This window comes from Mus caroli, unplaced genomic scaffold, assembly GCF_978045245.1.
Source record: "Mus caroli unplaced genomic scaffold, Mus_caroli_1 scaffold_2, whole genome shotgun sequence".
NCBI classification, from domain to species: Eukaryota; Metazoa; Chordata; class Mammalia; order Rodentia; family Muridae; genus Mus; species Mus caroli.
Window position 1 is genome coordinate 32,893,958 of NW_028227257.1, and position 23,405 is coordinate 32,917,362.

At 40.7% G+C, this 23,405-nt stretch overlaps 1 protein-coding gene and 1 pseudogene across 1 annotated transcript in view; one reads left to right on the forward strand and one right to left on the reverse strand.

Annotated features, from left to right (window-relative positions):
• Positions 1-15,936, reverse strand: part of Xrn2 (5'-3' exoribonuclease 2) — a 65,249-nt gene extending 49,313 nt beyond the window's left edge. The window contains exons 1-9 of the mRNA XM_021183010.3: positions 15,758-15,936; positions 4,636-4,763; positions 4,445-4,556; positions 3,955-4,066; positions 2,768-2,826; positions 2,602-2,691; positions 1,837-1,909; positions 1,570-1,620; positions 958-1,115 (exon numbers count right to left, since the gene is read on the reverse strand). Of these exons, the coding sequence (XP_021038669.1) occupies positions 958-1,115; positions 1,570-1,620; positions 1,837-1,909; positions 2,602-2,691; positions 2,768-2,826; positions 3,955-4,066; positions 4,445-4,556; positions 4,636-4,763; positions 15,758-15,832 (858 nt within the window). The 5' untranslated portion in view covers positions 15,833-15,936. The remainder of the gene's footprint in view (positions 1-957; positions 1,116-1,569; positions 1,621-1,836; positions 1,910-2,601; positions 2,692-2,767; positions 2,827-3,954; positions 4,067-4,444; positions 4,557-4,635; positions 4,764-15,757) is intronic.
• Positions 1-23,405, forward strand: part of LOC110289197 (glyceraldehyde-3-phosphate dehydrogenase-like) — a 542,712-nt pseudogene that overhangs the window by 267,715 nt on the left and 251,592 nt on the right.

A 23,405-nucleotide genomic window follows, 5' to 3' on the forward strand; every position in this document is an offset into this window, starting at 1 on the left:
GGCCAGCAGTGAATATGTTATGTTTGGAGAGACACATACAGATGAATATTCTTTCATGTTCTAGAATACTTTTAAACACCTTTTAGAAAATATAAAAGGAGCCGGGGAGATGGCACAGTGGTTAAGAGCAGTTGATGTTCTTTCAATGAAACCAAGTTCAGTTTCCAGCACCCACGTCAAGAAGCTCAAAACATGTGTCTCTGTCTCCTCTCTGTCTCTGTCTCTGTGTCCGTCTCTCTCTCTCTGTCTGTCTCTCTCTCTCTCTCTCTCTCTCTCTCTCTCACACACACACACACACACACACACACACACACACACACACACACACACTTAAATTAAAACCTTTTCAAGAAAAATAAAAAACCTTCTAACTCACAGGTTACCATGAAAGGCTGTCTCTCCAATATCAGTATTCGGATGTGTATTACCCAGATCCATGTATACCTCACTTATTCTGCTGTCTGTCCAAATTCACATAGTATACTATATTTAACTGTTTTTTCAGTTTCCCCAAGCACCAAATTTTTCAAGTAGAAACACATGTAGAAGGGTCTTCAACCAACTAAGTAAGCCCACAAAAACAGAAAACGGTGAAGTATCATGATGTTTGTAGTTCCTTCAAAGGAAATAGTAATCATTCCAAATATCTTCCATAAACAATTCACATTCAATAGACATTGTTATCTATGGGAACTTACCGTCATGGAGACATAAATTATATTAGAAAAATGTAATGTAGAAGGGATTACGTGTGTATAAGCTTGTGAATACAGCCTTACTTCACATTATTTCAAAAACTACATTTCTGTGAAATATCTTTATGAGGTAGTTTGAATAAACCTGGTGGTTAATGGCACATTTTAAAATGGTTGAAATGGTATACTTTGTGGCAGTGTGCATATTTTCCCATGATAACAGATTTTTCAAATAGGGTAATATCTATCTTAAAGCTCTTACCTTTCCCTTCTTTTCTCTTGGCAGACCTTCACAATCCTTGACCTCGTGTCCAAACTGATTACAAAGAGCACATGGTTTAGGTTTATTTGGTTTGAATTCTTCTCTGATTATGGTGAAGTTTGGTTCATGTGTAGCAAGACCAAGCATAATGAGATCAGCTATCAATAAGAAAGCAACAAATGAATGGTACTTTGGATGGATCCTGTACCATAATCAAAGTACTACTAAACAGTGACACAAAAAAAGTCCCACTGAACACAGAGCACAGCAGCAAAATCAAAAAGCCATCCAGTAGTAGTTTTCAGTCTATAAAGTCATTCAGAGACATGGACCTACAATAATAAACCACTAGGGATTATGTGGGAAACTGTCCACTGTAAACTCAATGACAAAACATCTAAAGCTTAAAAAAATAAATAAATAAAATAAATAAAATTCATCACAGGTTAACCAACCACAGTCTAACAATGAGTCAACAGTCATTCCTTCTAAACTTAAGTAAGACATCTGAGAATTGTCAACCAACCCTGAAATACCCACCACACAACAACCTACTAACATACTCTGGTTTAAACCAAGAACAATCAATTCTTCAATCAAGAAGAAACTTACCATCAGCTCCACACAAACAATGATGAGTATTTGGGTCATGGTTAGGCTGGGCTAAAAAAAGAAACAAGTATTTATAGAAACATACAACAAACAACAGAAGAACCACAACTTGCCAAGTATTTTCTAGCTAACGCCTTTTTGTTTGTTTTCAGTCAGTGCTGGGATAAAAACCTAGTATATTTGCATGTACTAGGTAAATCTTCTATCACCAAGCTACACCCCTGACCTGGGTTATATTCATTATAATCAAATTCTTTTGAATTTTACCTCTTTGTCTTCTAATGTAATCCATGATTTTGTGTTCTCCTTCACCAGGTGCACTAGCATCAGATAATATAACCTATTAAAAAAGGGTTCATACGTTTAGTTCACCTCCCTAGTTTCTATCAGAACAAAGAGGAAAAAACAATTTCCTCAATGTGTATTAGTAGATGGAACAATCACTAACGAAGATGTGCTGAACACTAAAGCCACAGTACTACTGACTAACCTACCACAAAGGATGGAAAAGAATAGAGTGACTCGTTCACAAGGTCTAACTACCACTACCAAGGATACAGCACCAAACTATCAATGAAAGAGTTATTAAGTCCAATTATCAAGTCTAATTAAAGAGAAACACTCCTTAAGCTACAATAACTAAAAAGTTCACTCAAGTTTTACTTAAGTCTTCATGAGAAATATCCATTTGTAAATACAGTCCCACAACTTTTATTTTGCTACATTTTGATATCTAATGACAAATCTACTTTCTAGTTAAAAACTACATTCTTATCTGTATTTTTAAAAATTATGAATCCCATTTTACAGCTTCACAGTGACGAGAATAAAACTGGCATTAAGAGAAAATTCAGCTATATAAAGCCTGACCATGCAAGGCAACCCATTTCCAATAACCTTGAAAGTTTCTCTTTTCTCTGATAGTCAACTAGCATTTTATCGGGGGAAAGGGATAAATAATATCAGTCATATCAAAGTACAGCCTCAAAGGATCACTCTAATCTTTCTGAAGTACCAAACTGTGAAACTTACTGTCAAATTTTTCCACCCAGGGTCATTATTTAAACGATCAGCTATGTAATAGCGAAGGCATTTAGCAAGATTGTCCATGAACTCAGTTCCCTAAAATGATAGAAAGAAAAAAATTAACCTATAATTTAAGAGTTAGCTGTAGCTAGCAAAGCCTGAGACTACTTACTGGTGTAATACAGTTGCTGTCAAATCTTTCTTTTATTTCTTCTGGAGGAAGAAAGCCACCTAGACGAAAGAGGCAATGTTTTGTTTTCCCCATAAAAACTGAAGTACATTAATCAATATTAAGGTAAGAGAGTAACAAAAAATTTAAATATGAAAGATGTTATAATCTTAAGAAAAAGATGATCCACTCTCTAAGAAGAAAACAGCATTTCTCCCCGTCAATTTAAACTAAGCTTTAACTTAGTGGTTCTCAACCTTCTTTGGTGCAACCCTTTAATAGTTCATGTTGTACTGACCCCACCATAACCTTATAACTGTAATTTTGCTAGTTATGAATCATAATGGAAATATCTGATATGCAGAGTATATGATATACAGACCCCTGTGAAAGGGTCTTCCCACCGCCCAAAGGGGTCGCAAACCACAGACTGAAAGCCACTGCTTTAACAAGACTGTCAAAAATACAGAGCACACAAAAGATGCTACAACACAAAACATAAAAATCATGAGGTTCTTCTTTTGTAAGAGAACATAAGCATTGATTAATGGTTTTAATTTTGACAATAGTTCTCAATAAATCATTAAAATATCCTATCATAAACAAGCTGCAAGAGTCTTAACTACAGCCGAGCAGTGGTGGTGCATGTATTTAATCTCAGCACTCAGGAGGCAGAGGCAGACAGATTTCTGACTTCAAGGCCAGCCTGGACTACACAGTAAGTTCAGGGACAGCCAGGGCTACAGAGAAACCCTGTGTTGAGGAGGAGGCAAAAGGAATCTTAAGTACAAGCCATGGCTAAAATAACTATATATACTTACACACTTTCCAGCAAATTAAAATGGCACAAATAAAATTTATAAATGTAGGCCCATGACATCTTTTTCTCCAGACATAAAATGCAATTTAGTGACAAAAAAATAAAAAAGTTGGTGTGTGTATGTGTATATGTGTGGCCTTTTCTGTCTACTATACTGCTGTACTGCTGTGGATAGCACACACCAACAAGTAAACCTGATAAAACCAACGAAAATGCCACACTACAGACATTGGGTGGAGGGAGAACTAGTTCTAATTGGCCTCAGCATCCCTCTCCAACTTTGTTCTCTGAGACTTAGCTTTAAATAGGTACCCAACAGAAATTTTAAAGCACTGCAGAAAAGGGGGAAAGTTCAACTTATTCTCCTTACCTTTTGCAAGTATTTCCTCTCTGACTCGCTGCTTCTCAACTGCTGCTTCCATTCCTTCCTTTGATGCTCTGAACCTCCTTGAACGCTGCTGATTCATTTTTGCACGTGGTGCCTATAAATGTATTATCTCACGTTTACATAATGCTATTCAAAATATTCCTAAGCATCATTTCTAACCTTCACTTTTTACCCCATAGTAAATCCAAACTGCCTCTTCTCCCAACACCTTTGCATGTGTCACTTTGTACTTCTAAGTATCTAAATTCACTCGGTCTATGTCACTTTAAAGGGGCAGCCATCAATCAATAATCCATAGCATTGCACAGCAAACAACAAAAGAAAATGTCAACGAATTATTAAGTATGAGACTTTTCTATCTGAAATTAACCACAGTCGACATTTTTTTACTATTCAGCTGACTTTCACTGAGATATTCAGAAAATAGTGAAACAAAAATAGAGGCTTCAAAATGATTTTTTTAAGTACTTACCACTCCATCTATTGCCATGTAGAGAAGTCTTCTTGGTCTTACAATATTGAAAAGTCTGTCAATGTACTCAAAAATTGCAACCATCATTTCATCTTCATTTTTTGGTGCTGGTCTATAATGATAAGCAGACAATATAATAGAATACAGAATTTCTGCGACTTGTGCTATCAAGGCTGAAATGGATTACATACTTGTCTTCAGGATGAGTGCAGGGATGGATGATTCCATTCATATCCAAATACAGATTATCAAACTCCACATCATTTGGATTAGGTTTACTGGCATCAACTGGAATCTTTACACCGTTGCATTCTTTTGGCTATGAAGAAGTGATAAATAATATTTTAATTGTGCAGATCTAAACATGACAGGTACTAAGCACAATATGATTTGATTTAGTTTCAGAAGTGCAAGTATAAGCGGAATCAAATTGAATGTTCCCATTAAAATGTGAACAGCTTCTAATTCGAGTTAATTGTGTGAGAGCGCTGACATAATCAAGTAAGGTCAAGGGAGTTGTCTTTATCGTGTCTCTCACCATTTACACTAACAAGTTCTGTCAATTTAACCTAAAATGCTTTTCCATTCATCTCCTTTCATGCTGTAAGCATGATATCATGCTATCACATCATACCTAGAAAGTAGCAACTACCTTCATACACTCTCATTTCCAGTCTAGTGTTTAACAGTTAGATACAAAAGCATTTGTGTCATCCTTGCCTACTTTCCCAGTGCTTCCCACACCAAACAGCTAAACAAGCCTGACCCACAATGATATTATGGAGGCCCAGTCCATTTCTCAAAAGCTCCTACAAGCTAGGTGTGTAGTAATTGGCACCTAAACACAGCTGAGAAAGGAATTGTCCTGAGTTTAAGGCTAACAGGCTATACAGTAAGTTCTAGAGTTAGAGTAATACCTCATCTCAAAAGAAAGTCTAAAAACAAAACAAAACAGCAAAACACAAGTTCCAAGAAAATGCTGTCCTCTCGCTACTTCCTTCTGTTGCACCTCTTGGTAGAAAGTCTTCTTCCTCTCTACCAACACTCACTTCCTAAAACCTCAATAATTTTTCAGAGCCCAGACTCAAATCAAACGTCACTAACTTCACAGTCCATCTGTAACATATCACTCCCCAAGCAATGAACTGTTTCCTTCCTGAACTTCTGAGGATTTTGCTTACACTCTTGTAAGATCATCATAGTTTTATGAATAGTTTGTCATTTCTACCTAATTACACTGTGAGTCCTTCAAAAAGTAGGGGTGTACTCTCAAAGGCTCTCAATCATACTTTTATAATGACAGTACTTTTGTCTTTTTCTTCCAGAACGTCAATGGAAGACATCTTGTGTTAACAAGACCCAATTTTTGTCTTACTAATAGTATGAGTCCTTAAACACATACAAAGAAACTGGGGGGGCGGAAGCACATTAAAAGCCCATCCATCATGTACATGCTAAATCACCGGTAATTTAAAAAAAAATTGTGCTAAAAGATAGCAGTCACCTATCCTGTGTGATTGTATGAAAGACCACATCCTGTATGATTATATGAAAAAAGTTATCATGGAGAAGTCTATAGAAATAAAAGGCAGATAAGGCTGTGTCAAGCTGAATGTGAAGAAAGGGGGAGAGAAATGAAAAGTGAGTATTAATGAGTGTCCACTGTTTTAGGTAGGAAGGAAATCTAAAATTATATAACAGTAATGATCACACAACTCTGCAAATACACTAAAAACTACTAACACCAATAGGCATAATGGTGCATGCCTTTGATCTCAACATGTGGGAGGCAGAGACAGGCAGATCTCTATTCATGTGAAGACAGACTGGTCTATGAAGTAAGTTTTCAGACAGTTAAGACTGCAGTGAAACTGTTTCAAAAGCAAATAACCCAAAACAGACAAAAGAAAAAAAAAAAAAACTGGTATTTTAGGCAAGTGAATTTCATGATATAGAATTTCTACCTCATGGGTAATGGGACATGAACATGATTAAAATAATTTTACATGTATGAAAATTATTATTAGTATGTGTACCTAGTATGCAAATAGGTTATACCTCATAAAGCTGTTTAAATAAAATTCAGAAGCTAACAGAGAGTACTGTGTATCCATGTACTGGACTGCCAGGCCAAGTAAGATCTAAAAAGCAACTGGATAGTTATGAACACACTATTGAACAAAAAATTTAAGAGGCAGAAAATACACATTAATTAGATATCGTTTAGGGCTGAATACATATGCAGCAAATGCACAGAGAATAGCAATGGAATAATGAGATAAACTATTTCAGAAAAGTGTTTACTCAGAGGGAAGGACAGGCATGAAAGCAAGCTTCAATGTGTATTGTAATTGACAGTGAGGGATATGGAAAGAAGAACCTTTAGACAGTTCTATAAAATATGCTGAATCAAGCAAGAGGGCTCAGAGTTCTTTCCAGGACAGTGTCTCCAAAAACAAACTGTACTGGCTAGTTTTGTGTCAACTTGACACAGTTGGAGTTACCACAGAGAAAGGAGCTTCAGTTGGGGAAATGCCTCCATGAGATCCAACTGTAAAGCATTTTCTCAATTAGTGATCAAGGGGGAAAAGCCCCATGTGGGTGGAACCATCTCTGGGCTGGTAGTCTTGGGTTCTATAAGAGAGCAGGCTGAGCAAGCCAGGAGAGGCAAGCCAGTAAGGAACACCCTCCATGGCCTCTGCATCAGCTCCTGCTTTCTGACCTGCTTGAGTTCCAGTCCTGACTTCCTTGGTGATGAACAACAGTACAGAAGTGTAAGCTGAATAAACCCTTTCCTCCCCAACTTGCTTCTTGGTCATGATGTTTGTGCAGGAACAGAAACCCTAACTAAGATACAAACAAACAATAAATATATGTATATATCTGCAATCCTTGGAAATGGTTCTAAGAACAAACAGTAACTTTACCATATTAAAAAAAAAAAAACATATACAAGGAAAGAGCAGAAAAGTCAAAGAAAGATTGAAATTAATCCAAATAAAAAATATAACAGAAGCTCTATGAACTCCAAAATACACACATCACAGTAAAACGCTGAAATATCAAAAAAAAAAAAAAAAAAAAAAGATATGAGAATACACTGAAGAACAAAGGTGGTGGAGGAGGCAGTTCAGACAGGTTAGAGAGTTGGCTCAGCACTTAAGAGTACTTTTTGCATCCTGAACAATAAAAGAACACCCAGAGGTATCAGCATCCCTGATTTTAAGCCATACTCTATAACTATAGAAATAAAAGTGGCATGGTAATGGCATAAAAACAGACAGGTTGATCAATGGAATCAAATCAAATCAAAGATCCAGACATAAGTCCACACACCTATGAACATCTGATTTTTATAAAGAAGCTAGAATTACACAATGGAATCTTCAACAAATGGTGCTGATACATGTCTGCATGTAGAAAAATACAAATAGATCCATCTCTATTACTTGTACAAAACAAGTCCAAATAGATCAAAGACCCTACCATAAAACCAGACACACTGAACCTGATAGAGGAGAAAGTAGGGAATAGCCTTGAACACATTGGCATTGGCACTGGTACAAAAGACAACTTCCTGAACAGAACACCATTAACACAGGCACTAAGATCAACAATTACTAAATGGGACCTCATGAAACTGAAAAGCTTCTATGAAACAAAGGACACTAACACTTAGAAACACTTAGAAATGGCCAAGAAGCACTTGAAGAAATGTGTTACATCCTTAGCCACCAGGGAAATGCAGATCAAAACTCTGAGATTCCATCTTACAACAGTCAAAATGGCTAAGATCAAAAACACAAGTGACAGCACATGCCGGCCAGGATGTGGAGCAAAGGGAGCACTCCTTTATTATTGGTGGGAATATAATTGGTGGGTACAGCCACACTGAAAATAAATATGGTGATTTCTTAGAAAACTGGGAGTCAATCTACCTCTAGACCCAGCTATACCACTCCTGGGCATATTCCCAAAGGACATTCCATCCTACCACAAAGACACTTGCTCTTCATCTTCATCACACCTTTATTCATAAAAGCCAGAAACTGGAAATGACTTAGGTGTCCCTCAACTGAAGAATGGATAAAGTGTGGTACAATTACACAATGTGGGAGGGATAAGAAGGTGGGTACTAGGAGAAATGACTGGAATTGGAGTAGAGTGGCATTTGGAAGGTGAGGTAGAAACCTAATGCGATGGAAACTTCCTGGAATTTAGGAGAGTGACCCTAGTGAAGTCTCCTAGTAATGGGGGATACAGTGCCCAAATTGGCCTCTCTACTGTAACCAGGCAAGGCTCTCAGCAGGACTGGGACATCAACCTAGCCACAAAACCTTCGACCAACACACTATCCTGACTGCAAGACATGCTGGGGCAATAGTGACAGTGGCACAGAACTTGTGCAAGTGGCCAATCCATGACTGGTCCAACTTGGGGCCTATGCCATGAGAGGGAATCCAGACCTGACACTGCCTGGATGGCTAGGAACCAAAGCCAGGAGAGCCCAGAGACCCAGAATAGAACCAAACACACTGACCCAGAAAAGAAAAAAAAAAAAAAAAAAAAAAGTCAATAAAATAATTCCTAATGATATTCTGCTATACTTATAGATCCGTACTTAGCCCAACTGTCATCAGAGGGGCGTGAGAACAAATGCAGAGCCACACAGCCAAACACTAAGTGAAGCCAGGGAAACCCTACAGAAGAGGGGGTGGAAAGATGTAAGAGTCAGGGACTCAAGGACACCATGAGAACATGGCCCACAGAATCAACTAAAGCAGAGCTCATAGGACCTCTAAATGGGTCTGAGCTAGGTCCTCTGTATATGCCTTATGGTTGCATAGCTGGATGTTCTTGTACAACTGGGGGAAATCTCTGACTTTTTTGCCTGTGCTTGGGGACCCCTTCCCTCCTACTGGTTTGCTTTATCCAGTCTTGCTGTGAGGGTTTGTGCCCAGTTATATATCTTATTAGGGTATTTTTGGCGGACATCCCTGGGAGGCCTTTTTCTTTTTTTCTGAAGGGAAACTGATCTGGGGAATTGAGGGTGGGAGGAAGGCAGGGGAGACTGGGAGGAATAAAGAGAGGAGAAACTGCAGACAGGATATAATATATGAGAATAAAAGTTGAAAAAAAAAATAAAGAGTGCTTGTTGCTTTTGTGGGGGACCCAGATTTGATTCCAAGAATCCAGCTCACAAGTTCTGTAACCCAATCCCAGTGAATCTGATGCCCTCTTCTGAACTACGAGCACCACACACATCCATGTAGGCAAACCACTCACACACGTAAAATAAGTCTAAAACTTTTAAATAATTTAATAGTAAATGTTTAGTAACTTTCTAGGGAACCTCAGTAAGACTAACATCTTACTGAGGATAGCATAAAAGTAGAAAGTGTTAACCAAGGAAAACTTTTATCTAGGAAAATTATCATTAAACAGTAAAGATGAAGTCCAGCAAGATAGATGGCTCAGAGGGGGGAAGCCCTTGCTACCAAGCCTAATGACTTGAGTTCAACCCCTGGAATCCACATGGTAGAAGGAACTGACCTTCATATGCATACCACGGCCACTTACCCACTGCCACCAAATAAATGTAATTTAAAACACATAGGCCAGTGAAATGGCTAATCCTGGTCACATGAATTCAATCCTCAAGAGGTCACATAAAGGTGGACAAAAGACCCAAAAAGTTGTCCTCTGGCCCCCAGGTACATGATCTCAGAACTTGGGAGGCAAGGGCAAGGCCAGTCTGGTTTACAGAATGAGTTCAAGGACATCAAGGGATATAAGAGAAACCCTGTCTTGAAAAACTGTAAGAACAAAACAAAACAAAGAACAACCTTGTCTAGCCTTTGGGCATTGAGTATATATATGGTGTATATACATAGACACAGGCAAACACTGATATACATGAAATAAAAACAAGCCTTAAAAAAAAAAAAAAAACCTCAAGTCAAACCAGACAATATGGTAAACATCTGTGTTCCAACAGTTGAAACAACAGGATCCTGAGAGTTTGAGGTTAGCTTTGCTTACATAGCTAGACTACGCAATAATGACGACAACGATAATAATAATAGTAATAAATAGCCAGTTAGCCTCGCCTAAAAAGTGAGCTTCCAGTTCGGTGGAAAATCCTCTCTTAAAAGAATATGGTGGAAAGTAAGAGAATAAGATATTCAGTCCTCCTATGTCCTCTTCATACACAAGCACAAGAACCACATACCCCTGTGCATGCACTGTGCATATAATCCCAAAATAAAAGATGATAAAACACTGAAGAAACTGATGCAGACACTAGATGATGAAACTCCCCCATGCTTTGTACCAGCCCAAAGGCAATCTACAGATTCCATGTAATCCCTATCAAAGTTGCAATGACATTCTCCACAGAAAGAAAAAATTCACATGGGAGTACAAAAAGCCAAAGCAATCCTGAGCGTAAAGAACAACACTAGAGATGTCACTACACTCCATCTCAAATTACACAACAGAGCCATGGTAATAAAATCAGCAAAGTTATGAACTACAAAAACAGATATGTAAAAAAGAAAAGAGGACCCAGAAATAAATAACAATAGCCATCATGGATTTGGCAAAAGTGCTAAAAAAATCCCAGTTTTTTCAAAACACAATGCTGCAGACTTGAGTATTTACATTCAAAAGAGCTCTATCTCTTGTTCATTACAACATAAATTCAAAATAGATCAAAGATTTTAAATATCAGACCAGAAACTATGCAACTACCAGAAGAAAATATATGGAAAACACTTTAAGATAAAAGCACAAGCAAGGACTCTAGTTGTCAAGGAAATTTCTAGGAAAAAAAGACAAATGAGAATCTGAAGAGATGGCTCAGTTGGTTGAGAGCACTTGTTGCTCTTCTAGAGGACCCAAGTTTGGGTCCCAGCACCAACATGGGTGGGTCACATTTGCCAGAAACTCCACATCTAGGGGGAACTCCAATGCTCTCTTGTGGCACTCTTACACAGACATGAATAAAAATAAATGAAAAAAAAAAAAAAAAGATTAACAAATGAGATACCATGAAACTAAGTCTCTGCATAAAAAAGCAAGCAACTGGTAGTGAGAGCATACAGAATGAAAACCATCCCTGACAGTTATTCATCTGAAACACACACACAATCTAATTAATAAGTGAAATAACCTTTTAAAAGATAAAGTTGCCAATAATATGAAAAATAATCCTTAGTTGTCAAGAAATACAAATCAAAACTACAATGAGGTTTCACCCCAGTGAAAATGATTATCATAAAGAAATCAAGCGTCATATGCTGGCAAAGATACTGGGGAGTGCTGACACACACACTGCTAGACAACAGCCATCATGAAAAAAGAAAAAAATAGAAAAAGGTAGAAAGATAGAATTAGCATATGCTATGATCTCGCTATTATACCACTCTAGAATATAGACTAAAAGGAATCCAAGCCAGCATAAAACAGAAATATCTGTACATTCATATTTATTGAGACTATAAACTGCCAGTGTACAGTTTATAAAAACAGCTTAAGAATTTCATGAACACTGAAGGAAGATGTGTGAATACATACACTGGAGTATTATTAAGCCACAGAGGTGATGAATATTATGCCATTTGCAGGAAAATGGATGGAACTGGAAATCATTATGCTAAACAACCAGACTGAGACAAATAATGTGTACATTCTGTGGTGATTTGAATATGGTTGGACCATATAGATGGCACTGTTAGGTGTGACCTTGTTGGAGGAAGTGTGTCACTGTACTGGCAGGCTTCGAGGGCTTCTAGTGCTTCTAGTGCTCAAGCTCCTCCCAATGTGGAAGAGACTCTCCTCCTGACTGCCTGGGGAAGAAAGACAGTCTCTTCCTGGCTGCCTTTGGATCAAGATGCACAACTCTCAGTTCCATGCACCATATCTGCCTGTAAGCTGCCATGCTTCCCACCATGATGATAATGGGCTGAGCCTCTCAAACTGTAAGCCAGCCCCAATTATATGTTTGCCTTTTTTAAGAGTTGCCTTGATTGTGCTCTCTCTTCACAGCAATAAAATTCAAACTAAGACAGTCTCTCACGAGGATTTTTGACTTCTGCCAAAATAAGGCAATGGGAAGGAGTAAAGAATAAAGTGTGCAACATATGCACATGAGAATAAGATAATGAAATTCATTATATATAATTATATATAGTACAGCAACACTATATTCAACAAACAAATGTATTTTAACTTTTAAAGCTGCGCATAGAAAATGACAATGTTTCAAAAATGAAAGATGGTTAATACATGAACCAATATCAACTAATCTCAAATTTTAACTATGTAACATAAAAGTCAATGAGCCAGGAAGAATAAATAGCATAGAGACCAAGCAGAAGGTGCTTCCTTAGAAGAAAGAACTGACTTCAAAGTTGTTCTGACCTCCAATACACATGCCAAGGCATGTCACTGTCCCTCCACTCCTGTCCTGGGAACTTGTGTCTGTGCACATACATACATACTTAAAAACTTTCAGCCCGGCGTGTTGGCACACACCTTTAATCCCAGCACTTGGGAGGCAGAGGCAGGCCTGGTCTACAAAGTGAGTTCCAGGACAGCCAGGGCTACACAGAGAAACCCTGTCTTGAAAAACCAAAAACCAAAAACAAAACAAAACAAAAAACAAACAAACAAAACCAAAACTTTCACCAGGTGGTGGTGCACACCTTTAGTCCTAGCGCTCAGTAGGTAGGGGCAGGTAGAACTCTTGAGATTGGAGACCAGGCCATCCTGGTCTATAGAGCAAGTTCCAGGAGAGAAACCCTATAGAAGAGAAAAAAGGGGAAGGGGAGAGTGTGAGCAAGAAAGCTCGCTCTCACCCATATTCTTCTAAACAACACTAACTGCCAGCTCCCACACAGAAAAAGTCAATGTAGAAAGGTTAGTTGACCTAGAAAAGAAAGATGTAAAAGAAGAGTGGATGGGGTCTAAATATATTATGTAAATGTGTGCAAATGGCACAATGAAAACACTGAAAATAACTAATACAAGCACGCAAAAAACTGATCAATTCTGAACAATGAAAGGGGAGGGTCATAAGTTAGGCACATGACCTTCCCAGTTTTCACACTGGTACTGACGTTAGCTGAATAGGTTATGAAAAATATTGAAAAATTTCAAAAGCTTGAAAAACAATTTTCCTTTCCTTAATAGGTACCTAACAACCTAATATCAATACAGTGCACAGAACAGTGTCTGATACATGGTAAATGCTACCAAAAACCTGGTTAAATAAATGTCACAAAAACTGGCAGGCCTAGGGGCCAGACCTTTAATCCCAGCACTTGGGAAATTAAAGACAATCAAATTTGGGGCCAACCAGAGCAACACAGTGAGACCTTGTCTTAAAAGAAAAGATCTGACTTTTCATCAACAATAACAGCTGGAAAGAGTGTTTCCAACATCTTCATGGGAAATGGTTTTCCAGCTTGGACTCATACTCATGGAGAAAATAAATTTTGGGACCTACAACAACAGAAAACTCAGATCACACAGTGGCATTTCCTAAAAAGTCAATTCAAACGTAAAAACCAAGGATAGCTTTAAGCCAAGAAAGATGAGCTATTTAGCGAAGAGTAATTCTCAGGAAGCACACTGAAAAAAGTGCCGTGAAGAAAACAGACAGAAAGACAACTCCAGGCGGGGAGTGGCCGTACACAGGCAATCCTAGCTTGCCTGTGTGTGAGGGCCTGGAGTTTGTGGTTATGTAGGGAGATCCTAGCTCCAAAGACAAAAATTAATACTTAAAAGAGGCGCAATGGACCAAAAAAAGAACTTGACGGAATGCCTAATGAAAGAATTTGGATGGGGAACGGTATAAAGTGTACCCAAACTAGGGGTGAAAGTAAGCGGGTAAGGGAGGAGCTAGCTCGAGTAAAAAGATAAGCAGCCTAAACTAAAAATCACAATTAAAAACAGTCAACAACACTGCTTCTATCGAAGCTTGCATGGTCAAAGGTTTGACAATCTTGAATGAGAACTAAAATGTACAGGGGAACCAAAAAGTTAAACAGCTTGGGGGGTGGGGGGTGGTGCGGGAAATAACATCAATCTTAGCAATCGAAATGATACTTTGTATAGGCGATAGACTTTTTGTTTATTTTGCAAGAGGGTCTCATTATGTAAGCCTTGGTTTGCTTTGAATTCTGTGTATATCTGGCTGACCTCCAAAACGCAAGCCTACCTCTCTCCCAAGTGCTGGGAGTAAAAGTATGTGCCACACCTTGGCCCGATATACGTTTAAACGAGTTCTCCGTTAAATTACAAAATTTACCGTCAGGTTTATGGATTAGCATTAGAAAAACAGGGGTGGTGGTGAATAAATAGCTAATTCCTCTTCTACCCAAAATTAGATAGACCTAAAACCGATAAATCAAACTTAACCATATTAAGAGACACAACCAAAACAGTTCAAAGTGTCTGTTACGAAAAAGTGGTTCTCCCTTTGGAAGACCCCCCCACCCACCCCCCAAGGAGAACACAATGTTTACAAAAGAAATAATGGTTCAGCTTAGCAATTTGTCTTTGGAGAACACAAAAATATACCAGGATTGTCACCAAAACAAAGCCTTTGGTTTCTTCTAAGACAGGAAATGAGAAAGTAAATAACTTCAGCGGGAGAAATAGGTTCTTGGAGAGAGGCGGTTCTAAAGCCGAAAGTGGGAGGGGACACATGTGCCCGGAACTTTTCCAATCCAGAAATTCTAACTTAGAGTACAAAGTCGAACTCGACAGAATTGTGCGAACGACAAAAGCAACACTCACGAATCGGAAGGACTAAAAGTCTGCCTGTAAACTAGCTAACTAACGGAGTCAGGAAGTGAAGCACAGCGAGCTGCCAGCCCTCCAGGGAGAAAGAGCCCGCGCACGCTTAACTGCAACAAATGGCCAGGCTCCGGTGGAAAACAAGTGATCCAGCCAACGGGAACTCCGGGCTCAAGACAGTGGACCAACCAGCGGTCCCTACCCTGCCAACCTTGCTGCCCGCTTTAGGGGGGCTGACTAGCCAGGGCGCCCTTTGGAGCTCAGTGAGCGGCGCAGAGGGAACAAAGCCGTGGGCGGAGCCTGGGGTGCCCCGCTTCGCAGGCGGGGGAGGAGCCGCCCAAGCCCCCAAAGCCCCCTACTCGCCCTCGCTCCGCCCAGACCGCCTCCGGAACCGCGAACCCGCGAAGCGGCCCGCGAGGCAGCTTGGAGCGGGCGCCCATCCCCGAGGGCCGCGGCCTAGACGTGCCGCGCCGGGTTCTCAGTCCGGCGTACTGGCCGCCACCTCACCTTCTCCTCCACGCAGTTGACAATGATGGACGGGTACTTGCGACTGAGCCAGCGGAAGAACGCCGGGACTCCCATGACCAGCGGGCAGCTCAAAACAGCAGCCGGGCCAGCGGGAGAGTGTAACCAACGAGACTAGCAGGAGCGGCAGGCGCGGGCACCAGCACTTCCTCCCACGTGCGTTCAGCGGCCGGAAGTTACGTCATACCACCACCGCGGGGGATGCAGGGAAAGGAGCTCCGTTAAGTGGGAGTTCATTTAGACTGCACAAGTGGAGGCCGGACTGGGCGAGCTGTAGACCTGGCTCGCCGCGTCCTCTGGTAAAGCTTTTGAGAGCCGACTCCTGGCGGATGCCTTCGCCCGCAATCCAGCCCAGAGCGCCGGCCACAATAGGCCGGCGGCCGCAAAGTCCTTGTGTGGCCGAGACTTTGGAAAGGCGTGGCCTATCTTCCTTTCTCACAATCAGTCTTGAACTGAATAGAAGCATCTACACTCTAGTTTCTATTTCCTGATTTCACTCATTTCTATGCTGCTGTGCCTGGCCGAACTATGAAAAAGCATCCTCAAGTGTTTTGCAATTTTTTAAAAAAAATTTGCTTTGCATAAGCAACTTTTTAAAAATATGTTTAAGATTTATTTTTTGGTACGCAATGTGTGTATATCTACATGTGGCTTTGTGAACGAGTGCTGGTACCTGTGGAGGCCAGAGGTTTCAGATCCCCGGGAGCTGGAGTTACAAACAGCTAAACTCAGCCTGCTGTGGCTGCCAGCAATCAAACTCTACTTTGGAAAAACAGAATGAACGCTTTACTACTGAGCCATCTCTCAGCCCAATGAGTCACTTTAAACAGTTGCAGAGTCTAGCCAAAATTTGGTGTTAAACAACCTTGTCACTATGCTCAGTCTATCAACATTTGCTAATATCACGTTCTAGCATTTATTGAGTACCTATGATGTGTTCAGGCAAGGAACTAAAGAATTGTCTTATTTAATCACCAGTTGAGCCTTCTGTGCTGGCTGGCTGTGTCATTCGGGTGACTCCAGTGTGAAAATATTCTCCAAACAGAAAAAGCAGTTTATTAGATCCAGTGCATGCAGCAGGCAGGAAAGTAAAAAGCCGAAAGGGGCTGGTTTTGAGGAAGCCTGTTTCTATGTGGGCAGTAACAGCCTGGCCTTGAGGCTGCGATTGCCTGAGTCAGGCACAGTGTAACAACTCCACCCATCCTGTGGTCTTGCTCTACTGTTATTTTGGGTTTTGGTTTTTTGTTTTTGTAACACATAACAGATAACAGGTTATCAAAGAGCTAAATTGTTTGCTTATTCATACTGCTTGTATTTCACTTTAACCAAGGATCATTTAATCCTCTGTTCTCAAACCTACATGATATTTGTATCCCTTCTTTTCTGGTGGCTTCAAATGTACCCTATCATATCCCCCATCCTATGTGCAGCATATGAAAGAAGTCTTGAAAGAGGAGGTATCTGTGCCCATTTGCTCAAGCTTGAAAGTCTCTTCCCTGAATCCCCCTAGGCCTGACAAATCACAGTCACAAAGGCTCACCTTAAGAGACCTCTGTAAAGTGTTTCTCTGCTACCTGTCAGGCAGTAAATGTTGCCCCTTCCTCAATGGTTTAATGATTTCATTTAAATGCTAATGTAACTTAAATGCTTAGAGAGGTAACTAGCCTATGTTTAGTTTAAGAATAGTGTATATATACATATGTGTGTGTGTGTACACATATGTACTGTGTGTGTGTTCAAGAATATTATTTGGAAATAGCCCCTTCTTAAGAATTTGGGTCCTCTGGGATGTGCTATGTTCTTATATGAACACAAATTCATAGGCAGTTGGATAGGAGCAGGCATCTTGCTACATTGAGCCCCTCCCCCAGAGTCCATCACAAGTGGTTTTGAACTTTGAAATGTAAAAAAGGCAAAGCTGCAGAAGATGATAAGCACTGAAACTTCCTAGTCTGGCAAAGAGGCACACACCAGTAATCCTAGCACTAAACTGGCTGAAGAGGCAGGAGAGTAGCCTGGGTCAAAAAACAAAGGAAACATACAGAAACATGCTACTCTACAGTGTTAGGCTGGAACCCCTGGTCATCCCTCTGCACAAGCTGGGAAACCCTATTTGCCCTCCTTCCCCACCTCTAGCCCCTGCCACTCAGAAAAAAATTCCCCCACCTGCTTGGAAAGAACTCCCAGCTAACAGGTCACCATGCCTTGTCTCCATGTTTCCCACAACCCACCCAAGAGTGCCTACCCAGAGACTCAGTTTTTGACCATATGTAGACACAATCCCAGCTCCTGGTTCACACCCTGAGCCCAAGACTCAGAAATGCCCCTGCTTCTACCCTAGCTGTTTGACTTCACTGACCTCCACCTATGAGACCAGTGAACCCACCTGAGAGCTGCTTCCTAATAAGCCTGCCTTTAACTACTTTGCATGTGGTCTAATCTGGCCCATAACTGCATCACTGAGGGAGAGAAAAAAAGCCTATCATCCAACAACAGGTCTAAGTCTGGTTCCAGGGGGTTTGGGGCTAAAAAACCTCTCTTCTTGTAATGTGATTGATAGGTGTGGTTTGTATGAGATGTCCCCCATAGTCTCAGGCATTTGAATGCTTGGTCCCCAGTTGGTGGCCATTTTTGGAGGAGTAGGAGGTGTGACCTTGTTGGAGTGAGTGTGTTACAGGGCTTTGAGAGTTTCAAAAGCCAGACAACATTCCCCGTCTGCTCTCTCTGCTTCTTGCTTGCAGTTTAAGGCAGGAGCTCTCAGCTTTCTGTGCCAGCTGTCATGCCTGCCTGCTGCCATGCTTCCCAACCTCCATGGTGATGGATTCTTCTTCCTCTGAAACTGTAAGCTCAAATAAACCGCCTTGATCATAGTATTTTATCACAACAATAGAGAAGTAACAATAAGTTTGTACATTACATGATCCTTTCCCACCACCCCCAACACACACACAGTGCTAAGCTATTCTGTGCTAAGTTCCTGTCTATTGTAAACACTTGTCCTAATAAGCCAGTTACAAAATTTCGGGAAGTACTCAGCCCAATTACTTGCATAGTGAAATGATTTACATAGAAGAGGTAGAAAAATTTGACATTTGGTGCTCAGCAGTTAAGAGTACTTAACTGCTCTTGCAGAGGACCTGGGTTCAGTTACCAACACCCACATCATGGTTCATAACCATCCATAATTCTAGTTTCAGGGATTCTTTGGGCTTTTTCTGGCACAAGGCATGTGCATGGTGTACAGACATATACATGGGCAAAACATACATATGTATAAAACAATAAAAAATAAATAAATCTCTTTAAAATTTGGATGTTTGACATTCAGAGGAAAAAAAGAGTAAAGAAAAAAATAAAGAGATGGGGCTGGCAAGATGGCTCAGTGGTTAAGAGCACCGACTGCTCTTCTGAAGGTCCCAAGTTCAAATCCCAGCAAGCACATGGTGACTCACAACCATCTGTAATGAAATCTGATGCCCTCTTCTGGAGTGTCTGAAGACAGCTACAGTGTACTTACATATAATAAATAAATAAATCTTTAAAAAATAAAAAATAAAGAGATGGAACCCAGACAGTGGCAGAAGAATATGGACTAAACCTTATAACACTTTCTTCAACCCAGTGTGTCCTATGAAGTCTTAATATTCAAGCTTGAATTTGTCTTGCAAACATTAAAGAAGAGACTGAGTCTGGGGTGTTGCATCATTGTGGTCTGGAATCACAAGTGTGGTCAATGAACAGCTCAAGAACAGGAGAGGTGATAAGTGTTTGTGTTGGAAATACACAGGGATGTTGAACCAGACTGTAGGCCTCTACAGACTTAGAAACCAGAAGAAAGCTTTCAACTGATACCTGAATCACATTCATGTAAAGGATGATATGTAATACAGAGTGTTAGGTTTTCATTATACTATGTAAATCTAGATTTTTCAGGAACTAAAAGTTCCTAAACTACCATGAAAATATACTTTTCATAATATGACTCAATAAAGGTAACTCTCTAAAAGCTATTGATTCTGTTGCTGACAGCCATGGTCTGGGCTGCCACTGGGCCTGTGATGCATTTCACTTGGTGCATCCCATTCCCACTCATCTCCTTATCCCTCAGTATCAGTCCTCCACCCTTTCTTGCAACATCCTCCCCAAAATAGAAATAATAATAATAAGCATGTTGTTATGGAAGCTGTAGTATGTCACAGTATGCCCCACAGAATACTCTTTTGTCCACACATCTTCACTTGCAAATGTTTATTGCAATGACTCACGGTCTGATTTGAGGCCTCTGACTTCTGCTACACTATCGATACTGGATCCTCACCTGGAAGCCTCTTGGATATCCTGTTGTTGCCCTGTATCATGGAGATCCAGCATCTTTGGATCTCCAGGGCTGGCTCCTTCACATGCTCCAGCAGTTCACAGATAGAGTAAATACTGGGGTGGGCCAACTCAAATTCCTGGATCTGGGCCTGGGTGGTAGCTGAGTTTGGTCAACCTGACAGCTCTCCCATACAAACTACATCAGGGCGAGTTCTCCAGTACTGCCCTAACTAGCACACCCAATGCAAGGCTAGCAAGGGGCAGGGCCATCTTTCCTGCCTGTCACAGGCTTAGAGGAGCAAGCTGGGGAGGGCATCTCTCCTTCGCACCAACTCTCCCGTGCTCATGGCCTCAAGGTTGACCTACCACCACCCTACTGCCAACAGGGCCAGCTCTACTGTGCTACCCAGATGTGATATAGGGCTGGCTCTCCTGAGTGCTGCAGCTAGTGAGGTGTGGGGCCAGCTCTACATGGACCTTGAACATCAGCATGGTCCCAGGTGGCAGCCCAGACCAGAGATGTCAACATGGCCTTTGGTGGTAACATGAGTCTCAGTCATCAACACAGATCACTGCTGCTGCATGGCCACAGACTCAGACCTGGCCCTCAGTAGCAGCACAGGCCAGGACTTAATTGTGTCTCCTACTACTGGTGGGCCTTCAGGTCAAAAGAAACTCTTTTATTATACTGGTTTATTTATTTGAGGCAGGGTACATGATGTAATGAATGTGTGGAGATCAAAGGACAAAGGACAAATTATCCTACCATATGGGTCCCTGGATTCAAACTTGAGTCTTCAGTCTTGGCAACAAGCACCTCTACTGGACAAGTAATTTCACTGGCCTGGTAAGGGCAGCTCTTAAAAAACAGTTATCCTAGATGAAAAGCTTCCACAGTATATGTTAGAACAACATGAACACTCCTACTTTTCAGGGGAATTTTATAAGCAAACCTGGGGCAAAGCCAAATCTGGAAGGAGAGGCTGCTAAGCTCTCTGGAGGTAGAGTGGGGAGAATGGATGGGAAATAGACCCCCAAAGGTTCATGAACATTTAAAAATTCATTTTAATTCCCATTAACATTGTAATTATCACAGAGAATATTGTTTGGTTTTGCCTATTATTGGTGTCTAGATTATTTCATGCTTTCTTTCTTTCTCGATCCTTATCAGTTTTGTCCAGTTTATATCTCCACAGTACACTCTTTGTCTGTCAGTCTCATCCAACCCAGGCTGGCCACAAAATCTCTTTGTTGCCAAGAGTAACCTTGAACTTCTGCTCTTCTTCCCTCTCTAAGTGCTGGGATTGTGGACATACACCACCATGCCCAGCTGAGATATACTTGTTTTTCCTTAAGATATAAAAGTGAATCGTAATTGTGTGTATGTGGCAGAGATGTGTGCATGCGACTATCCTCAGATACCCTGGAACTGTCCTATGTCAGTGATAGGAACCAAACTTGGATCTTCTATGCTCCTTTTAACCCCTCCATCAACTCCTCCAGGCCCTAGCTGAAGTTAATTCTTTTATTTATTTATTTATTTATTTTATTTTATTTTATTTTATTTTACTTTCACAGTTTCAGAAGCCCAAGACCAAGGTGCTAACTGGTACTGTCTCTGTGGTCTTATCCTGGATCTTCCTATGACTTAAGTAAGGTCATTTTCCTTCTGTGTGTCTCAGTCCAATTCCGGAACTTTTTAAAGGTAAATAATATGGCTGTATATAACCCAGGCAAACATCAAACCCCAAATCCTCTTACGTCAGCCACCTCCAGTTGCTAGAATTACATGTATGCTCTACCTCACCTGGCACCAAACTTCCCTTTCTATCAGGGAGGCCAAGCATCACGGCTTAAGACCTAATGGCCTCATGTAATTAGATCATTAAAGGTTCTATCTTCAAATACATTCACATCCTGAGATATTAAAGGTTAGCAGCATTGACAAACTGTTTTTCTCTTCTTGGGCTCTTTTTATTTGTTGAGACAGTACCGCCAGGTTGGCTTTGAGCTTGAAATCCTGGGTGTTAGGATTAAAGGCCTGTGCCACCTTGTTAGCCTTTGTTTTACAATCTCTCTCTCTCTCTCTCTCTCTCTCTCTCTCTCTCTCTCTCTCTCTCTCTCTCTCTCACACACACACACACACACACACACCTTTGCCTCCTTGGTCTTAAGAGTAGGAACCAGGACTCTGTTCCTAATGGCATTACATCTGGTGGAGCTGAGCACCTCTGAACAGTGACTCAGTTCAAGTATGAAATGAGCCTTTGTCATGACTTTGGAATGAGAAACATTCTTGTTGGGTATAAAGTGCTAGTGTCCCCATCACGTTTTGCCAATCCAAATAGTGCTCATTAGTCCCTTTCTCCCAGCATAGAGACCCAGCCTAGCTTCCACATGCACTCATCTTCCGTATAAATTCAGCTTATCAGCAGGTGGCACCACGTTTTAAATCATTTCCCAATTCATTTGTGAGTATTCATTTTCCACTAATATATGAGGATAAAGGTGAGATTTATTACAAGGACAAACAATTCTGAAATTTGCATTTACCACATGTGAGGTGAGGCTCCGGGTCTTCCTATAGTGATATTAATCACAACCAGATAGGAATAAGACCACTACTACAATTTTTGAGCCAAATTTGAAGCAGTACTTTATTAAATACGGGCCAGGATGATGGGCACTGGCCAGGCCCATTCTGGAGATTTCCAGAGTATGGCAACAAATTACATTAGTCAGAGGCTTATAAAGGCAAAACTGACAAGGCCACATACTTCCTACCTTCAGGGACAAGTATACACCCTGATGTACTTCCTGTCTATATACCTCCTACCTACATGTGATCTTGCACCTCCTGTGCAATTGGGACAATAACAAGCAAAAACATGTGGCTTGTTATCTCACATGAACAACAGCCGCTAGTGTTCCAAGAATTCATTTGTCCTTGGATAAGTGGAACTTACAGCTTAAAGGCATTTTGTTTCATAGCTCTTAAGCATAGTAATTTAAACTCAGAACATAACATTAGTCCTCACAGTGACTTTGGGGATCTTGTTGCTTCTGTCCTTGATTCTTGTGGTGGTTTGAATGAGGATAGCCTCTGTAGGCTCATATGTTGGAATACTTGGGTCCCTTGGTGGGACTATTTGGGAAGGATTAGGATGTATGGCCTTGTTGAATGAGGTGTGTCAGTGGGAGCAAGCTTTGAGGTTTCAAAAGATTCCCGCCCTTCCCACTGTGATCTCTGCCTCTTGCCTGTGGATCAAGATGTGAACACTGGATTGTTTCTGCCTTGATCATGGCACTTTAT